The sequence below is a fragment of the Vollenhovia emeryi genome, unplaced genomic scaffold (genome assembly GCF_000949405.1).
Source record: "Vollenhovia emeryi isolate VEMERY1.0 unplaced genomic scaffold, V.emery_V1.0 DF939134.1, whole genome shotgun sequence".
Classification (NCBI taxonomy): Eukaryota; Metazoa; Arthropoda; class Insecta; order Hymenoptera; family Formicidae; genus Vollenhovia; species Vollenhovia emeryi.
In genome coordinates this window covers 2,098,876-2,107,357 of record NW_011967232.1, presented here as the reverse complement: position 1 = coordinate 2,107,357, position 8,482 = coordinate 2,098,876, and the positions used below count along the sequence as shown (strand labels likewise).

The 8,482-nt window shown below is 29.4% G+C and overlaps 1 protein-coding gene across 1 annotated transcript in view; it reads left to right on the top strand.

Moving 5' to 3' along the window:
- The window catches only part of LOC105567832 (transmembrane protease serine 9-like), an 8,862-nt gene extending 4,381 nt beyond the window's left edge, over positions 1-4,481 (top strand). The window contains exons 7-13 of the mRNA XM_012023040.1: positions 589-690; positions 797-845; positions 1,412-1,577; positions 1,976-2,184; positions 2,429-2,622; positions 3,862-3,919; positions 4,075-4,481. Coding sequence (XP_011878430.1) covers positions 589-690; positions 797-845; positions 1,412-1,577; positions 1,976-2,184; positions 2,429-2,622; positions 3,862-3,919; positions 4,075-4,241 — 945 coding nt within the window. The 3' untranslated portion in view covers positions 4,242-4,481. The remainder of the gene's footprint in view (positions 1-588; positions 691-796; positions 846-1,411; positions 1,578-1,975; positions 2,185-2,428; positions 2,623-3,861; positions 3,920-4,074) is intronic.
- The last annotated feature ends 4,001 nt before the right edge of the window (positions 4,482-8,482 follow it).

Genomic DNA, 8,482 nt, shown 5'->3' with positions numbered 1-8,482 from the left:
GAAATGACAAGTGATATAAGTGCTCCTATGAATATCGTTCTTTTTATATCACTTGTCATTTCGCCGTTCCTGAGCGCGCGAAATTTCAGCCCTATCATTTGTGGAAAATAATCGCTTCTAATTTAAAAACTATTATAGCCTCGACACTTTTGTATTAGGATTTTCGTCTGGAAATGTTCTAAGGAATCTGTCATTAAGAGGACCTCCGGTGGTTTTAGGACACCCTGTATATATCAACAAATAACAGCTAATCGCTTCCACATTTTTTTCTATACAAATAACTTATTTACTTTGTTCATACGTCCGATATTCTGAAATCTACATTTCGATTTTATAATTAATTCAAATCGTGGAGATTGCCGCGTATTTTGTGCTACGTGATCATTCGTTAGAACCGTCCAAGTGTTAATGAGAATAGCGATTTATTGGTACACGTTCCTCGAGATATAAAACGCGTACGAGGTGATACGCTTGGCAATGATGCAGCGTCGAAATTGGTTACCGTTGTTATTTCCGGCTCGATATAGAAGAGAGTGTTCTCTGTATTAGACTCAGTAGTCGCCTCGTGCTGTATTTAGAAGGTGAAATTTCGACGGCAAAAGAGCTAGAAGAAGCGACAGAAGTCGCGAAGCAATCATGAAGGCTGACTTGGTTCTGACGACTGCAATTGGCATCTTTTTGATCCTAGACGTTCGTTGAGAGAGTAATTAAATGAAATTATCATAAGGGCAAGTCGAAATGGAGCACGGTTGATAATCCACTACTTACCGAATAATTGCATTGTGCTCATTTTCAGGCGATACGCGCGCAAAAGCGCTTACAACTGCGAATAAATCCAAAATGCGGTAAAGATCATATTGAAATTATGCACATATACGCACGCGACGAAACTCATTCGTATAATAAAAAGCATGTAGGCATCAATATTAGGTTTCTTTTATTCTAAAATTTAATTGAAACAAGATTTTCTTCTATAAACTTTTATTTATTCTGTAATACCATATACATTCTGTATTTGGCTTAATATATTTTGTTCATAGTATTACACTATAGAATTAATCAATTGAAATGTGTAAATGTTCACTAAATTTAACTATTTCAAAATAGTCTCTTAAATTTAGTGGACATTTGTACATTTCATTAGATTAATTGTTCTTTATAAAAATAATAGTGTGAACAAAATTTTTTAAGTCAAATATACAGAATACATGTTACAGAATGAATAACAAATGATAGAACAAAACCTTTTCCAATTAAATTTACTCATTAAATATCCATATCAATCACTTTTGAACAAATCTATGAAGAAGTATCGTACAATACGTACAATATACTTTATTATATTTTATTACATTTCATCCGCATGTATATGAAATTTGAATGAATTCGTTAAATCTTCTTTTTATAACAGAATGTGGAGAAACGGGAGGAATATCGAACCGTATTGTCGGCGGAAAGATAACAATTCCGCATATCTTTCCTTGGGTCGTGGCAATACTCAATAAGAGAAATCTTCATTGCGGAGGCACATTAATTAATAATCGATATGTATTAACAGCCGGACATTGTGTTAAATGGTATCTTATCTATTTTTTTCTTGGAAAGATTATAAATATCGTTATAAATGTGGTTTTTTTTAAACTCATATGCAATACTAAGTTATACAATACTAAGCAATGTAAATATGTTTGATGATATGTTATTTAGCAAATCATAAAATATTCAAGCATATTAAAAAAGCACAAATAGATAACATTCTAAATCTTACTTTTTATTTGCAATTATAAAAACATTAGAGTCTCCACATAAATATTTATAATATTATCAATAAAAAGTAAATTTTATTAAATACGTTATTTTATATTATTTCATATTATTATTACAATTGTGCTTTTATCTGCTATGGAAACAAGTATCATTGTACATCACGGATACAAAATATTTTGATTTTCATATTTTCTTGCGATTTGGATAGGACAAATTATGCCGATCTCTCGATTGGCGTAGGTATGCACGATATCTCAAACTCAAACGAGGGATTTATAGCTGCAATCGATGAAGTAATTTTACATGAAGATTTCGAGAGTGATTATCTTCATGATACAAATGACATTGCCTTGATTCGACTACAGCGTTCAGTTAAAATTGATGAAAACGTGAGACCTGTATGCCTTCCACATAAAGGTCAGCATTTTGTATTATAGAATGTTCTCATATCTAATATTTAAGATATTCAAGCTAAGTTAAGATTTAAGTTAAGTTAAGTTATTTAAGTTAAGATATTTAAACTTAAAGATTAAATTGATAGAATTAAAGTTTAAAAAAATTAAAGTATTTGATATTTCTCTTATACAATACTTTTGCACATACATGTCAACATTTTTAAATATAAAAATAAGCAATTTAATAAATAAATCTTGAATGATAGGTTCTGATTATACGGAAAAATATGTCCAAGTTACTGGATGGGGACGTGTTTCTGTGGCAGGAGAACCTTCTCAATTTTTACGTCAAGCAACTCTAAAAGTAATGTCTTTCGCAGCTTGTCAAAATACTTCATTTGGAGATCATATCACGGAATCGATGCTGTGTGCTTACAATGACAATACTGATTCTTGCCAGGTATTATGTCGTGATTGTGATTATTTAAATCTTCTAATATAGAGATCAATGTAATATCGAACATCTTTTTTACTAAACATACATACATTGTTAAATAGCTATTGAGTTTTCTTTTATGTATTCGACAGTCCACACAAGCAGAGCGTTTCAGGGAGGGTTTTTTACAAAATTTGATTGTCTTGATATAAAAGAATAATTCACTTATCATCTCATGAAGTTTGTTCCATGAGTCCTAAACAATCTTGTATAAATCAACAAACTTCAGAGTGTTAAACACATCTACCTTTCATATATACCAAAACAGCACCACGTCGACTATTAGTTCACTGTCAGTCGGCAGCAGAAGTCTAAAATCGACTTCAAAGTCAAGCTGAATGTCAACTTATAGTCAACTAATAGTCGACAAATGACTCGACTATAGTCGGCTGTCAATCAGTCAAAAGTCGACTTAGAAGTCGACTTTATGGCAAATAAAAGTCGACTTTATGATGATTAGAAGTCTACTTTATGGCGACCAGAAGTCAACTTTTAGTCAATTTTACGTTATTTATATTAACTACTAAATGTTTAATATGACATCTTGAAAGCCTGATTGATTAAAGTTTTTATATTTTAATTGTATAATATTTACAATATATAATACAATTAAGAAATAATAAAATTATATTGATCTATAAGCTATAAAATTATATTGATAAGTCTTTGAAAATGCTTCAATTAAACTTAAATAATAATTATAATGGGCATATGTCTTAATAAAAAACAGACAATAAACCAGAGTATATATTATATTATTTAATTATGCTTTTATATTTTTGACAAATTTAACAGGTTTCTTTGATTAACTTGTATTAATCGACACATTAAATTGTATTAATTCAGTAGCCACGCGAAAAATATGACTCACCTTATATCTAAATACAATTGTAGTCCATCAGAAAGACACTGATCATTCACGAAGGAGCATGCATGTCACGACTATCGCGCTACACGTTGAAAATGAGACGTCGATTAGCCATATATCGGTTCGACATATTGACCAGAAAGATTGGCCAAAAAGATATTTTTTGCACTTTGCCGAAAAAATAAGGAAAAAGATGACGAAAAGATTTTTATATCTTCGACTTAAAAAGTTGATTTCAAAGTGACTAAAAAATCGACTATCAGCCGGCAAACAGTCATTTGTGCTATGTGGGTATATGCAGCATTTGAAAGATATTAATAATAATACAATTTCAGGGTGACAGTGGCGGACCACTTCTGTACGAAAGAACGGATGGAAAATATGAAATAGCTGGTAAGAATATCATCAATTTTATCTTATATATGTATGTTCTAAACATTCTCTCAATCATATTTTTAAAACTGAATATCAATTATCGATTAAAAGATTATCTCGTGTAACACACATAAATTACAAAATTATAAAATTTTTGTAATTCTATTTTCAAGTATTACCTACAGCTATAAGATTTTCTCTACTATCATTCCAAGGTATAGTCTCCTGGGGTATTGGATGCGCCGATCCTGGAGTCCCAGGTGTATACGTGAAAAACACAGATTACTTAAACTGGATAAAATATCATAGCAAAGATGGTACTTATTGCGCGGATAGATAGGCCATGTAACGGATACTAAGAAATAAATGTAAATTGAATATGAAACTTTATCTTAATATAAATATTTATTGGATATAGGTTCTTCAATAGATCGACATTCTACGAAATAAATGTACCTACTTCAAATTATGAATGTCACGAAAACTTATGTTAATTGTTATTGGAATGATTATTTTAATATCTTACATGTATAATCGTTTATTCACAGACTCTCAAATACAATATCTTATCAATGTATAACCCAGCAGTTCTTTAAAATGTAATAAGCTCAATATCACGTAGGCAATACCCAGTGAGAAATGATTCGTCGATCGACGTCGAACTGATGTCGAATCGACGTCAATTCGACGGTGTCGATGTCGATTCGACGTCGTTTCGACGTCGATCGACGAATCATTTCTCACTGGGTACCACAGCATGAGTATGTCACAGTGTTATGGATATGAATACGAACTACAACAATCAAATCTTTTTACGTCGTTAACAAATCACAGTGGGCGTTTTCAATTTTATTTTATCATCCACCCAATTACTTTTGTTGTATTAGCGATAACACTTCGATCGTTTGGAATAATCGAAACTGCATATGTCAACGTTATGGTGGGAGTTCTAAATTGTTGTTTTAAAAAAGAAACGAAAGTTTGTGTAGCGAACTTGGATAAGATTTTATCATTAAATATTAAAACTTACAAACTCATCTAGAAATTATTTGTAAAAAAGGAAAAGAAAATGTACTTTGAATTCTTTCATTAAGATAAATATTAGAAAATAATGTCACTTTTCATGTTTCTACTTTTTATATACTTTTGCAAATATAAATATTCAAGATTATATTATTTCCTCAACTATTTTGAAATAAAAACCTTCAAATTTATAAAATAATTATACAAAAAAGCAATCTTGCAATAATTTTGACTAAAAATATCTACAAGAACATTTAACATCTATATACTAATTAATAACTAATACTTTTAGTAATTATCTCAAAGCGCGCGCTTGTGTTGTCTAGTTTCTTAAAAAATGAAGATATAAGACTACGTCTATACGTACGTACAAACTTCGTCATGTATTAGAATCAATATAAAAATGGATTTAATGTGCTATGTATTTAATGAAGCTAATCAAAATATTTATTAAAAGTCATATGTTATACATGTCATAAACAATACAGAGATAATTGCATTTATCATTATATTAAATGTGTATAAAAGAACCATACATGTGTATACATAGGTACACATATACATACATATTAAATATAAATTGTTTTCTTGTAGTAATAATAATAAAGTATATTATAAAGTTAAAATTATGTGCTTCTGAAAAAATATAGTAGTTGGATACTACAGAATATAGATGCATCTTTCTCTCAATTAAATATCTAATTTACCCTCTAGTACCAGATTTAGATATCATATATAGAGAAAAAGTTTCCCCTATATTATGAAATAGACTTCTAATATGAGATAGTGGATTGTTTTCCAACATCCGATTTCACAAATCTATTTTCGCAATGATCACACGTACGATCTAATAATGAATTGTCCACTAAACAGATTTCACTCCAAGGGCAATAATTCCATGGTAGAACCAACAGATAATTTTGTAGGAACCCCCGCTATCTCATATTAGGAGCCCACCTCATAATAGGGGATCCTCCTCTAATTATCATATTATATATTAAATTTATTACAAATTGTATGTAAAGATTTACAAGATTAATAATGAATTTTAATTGAATATAATTGGACGGTTTTTCTTTTACTAGAGAGAATATAGCGTTAATTAAAACATATTATGGTATTATAATTATTTCTTAGTTAAGTCATTCTTTTAGCAAAGATTTAAGAAGTAAAACTGTGCACTAATAAATTATAATGCTTATTTCAAATCGCACAAGTTTTATTTTTGTAAAGGGACAAAGATATAAAAGTATGCCTATATATATTACTTTTTGGTAATATTATAAAATAAAATTAAAAAATACATCTTTTAAGAAAGTACTCAAGCAAATATTATCACAAAAATAATTATTTAGACATAATAAAAGAAATTTAGATATTAGCTTTATATTATAATTTAATGATTTCGTAATTTTATAAATTTTTCTACCTGTAAACGTATATCAAATATTACGAATATAAGAAACAAGAGATTGAGATTTCGGAGATAATAAATCTATTTTATGATTTTCTACTAGTTGTAACTTGGATAAAAACAATTGTTCTTATGCACAAACGACTAAACAAACCTGGGAAAAATTAGATTCGCTGTTATTGGAATTTAAACAAATCATAAAATTAAAACAAGAAATTAAATGGCTATATGCGCAAAATAGGTATACTAATAAACAGATAACAGTTTAACGACAAAAGACAATATTGAAGATTTAAATTAGTGTATCTATCACGGAAAAGTTCGGAGTGGATTCTGATCAAAATTATTCGTTTCCCCCGTAAAACGCAATAAAAATTTAGGAAATAATTGAAAATTTCGATCGAAATCAATTCCGAACATTTCAATGATAGGTACCTAGAATACCGCTTTATAGATACATACAAATATCACAAAACCGATGAAATCTCAGTTTAACGTGATTAATTTTTAAAAGAAATCGTCAATAAGAATCCACAAACACATACACACGCGTAATAAATGTATAAAGAAATAAAATATGAGGGTCTCTCAAATTGCGTATATTTACTCGCGTATAATATACACGGTAAATATACAACGTATCGATTCTCACTATGCGAAACACTACCGTGTCTCTTGATATTTATAAGAACAGCCTGGGAACTTACAATTCTATCTGTAACTCAGAATAGTGTTGAAAAAGAAAACTTGCGTACATTTACGTTTTCAAGTATCGTGGAAGACAAAGTAACATGCCAATAAGACCGGTATTCATAGTCAGATCTTATATTCAAGACAGTCTTGAATTTATCTAAAGATGTTGTATGAAATATTTTCTTGGCTACGGAGTATCTAAAGATGATCTTAAGACGATCTTGAATATATAGATCTGACTATGAATATCGGCCTAAGTTTTACGGCGACACCCATGCGATTGTTTTTACACATGTAATCACTTATGTTCATTTCTATCAATGCAGATTAACTTTAATCTCTCATTGTCAGTAACTTTAACTTACTTTATACAATATCTTTTTCTAATTCTTAAAACTAAAAATATATAACTAAAATTCGTATGGCTCAAATGTATGATAAACACAAATTTAAAGGAATAAAGGACTAACACCCTGTCGCGGCTAACCCTTTATTCTTTTCAAAAATATAAGTTTACGTACGTTAAACTAACAATAAGATTAAAGTAAATCTACATATCAATTATCTGTGCCGCTAAAATTGCTAGATACGGTTTTAAGCATCTTAGATTGAAAGTTTATCGTGAAATTTCGCTTTCTAGAGATCAACTAAGAAATGTTGATAATACAAGTAACGTACAATGATTAGATTAGTTTGTAAATTATGACGTTGCAGCGTGTCACATAGAGTGATTAAAAGTAAAATATTCATTAAACTTATATTCAACACTTATACTCATCAAAAATAAAATGTAAATATATGGATAAGAAATGCTATATCAAATGATCAACTATCATACACATTAAATCAATTAACAATTAATTATAGTCCATAGATAGATTGTCCGATATTGACTTGTGTTAATGGTTAAATCATGCTTAGTGCGAATATTCAGTCATAATTAATATGTCGTATGTTTGTTGTAAATTGCTAAACTCCAAATGTGTATAATATAAAACATGTTTTCTAAATGTTATATACAATGTACTTAATATAAATACTCATGGTAACATTAAAATGCTAAAAATATATATAAGAAATTATTAAACATTTCTGTATTTAACATAATTATTTCTAAATATTAGGTGGTTCGGAAAGTTTTCGCTTTTTTTCTCTTAAAATATGCATTTCTTGCAATAACAAATTGAATGAATTCATTGATAAAAGTATTAGCCCTCAGAAACTATGTCCTTTTCCCATCTTTCTGGCAAAAGTTGGATTCCGCGTTGATAAAACGGCTTGTTTTTTTTGTTGATCCATTCAGAAAACCATTTTTTTACTACCGTAAATTGCAAAGTGTGTATCCTCCAGATTGTGTTGCACTGAACGGAATAGATGATAATCCGATGGAGAAAAGTCCGGTGAATATGCTGGATACGGAGAACCTCCCATTCGAGCTCCAATAACTGTTT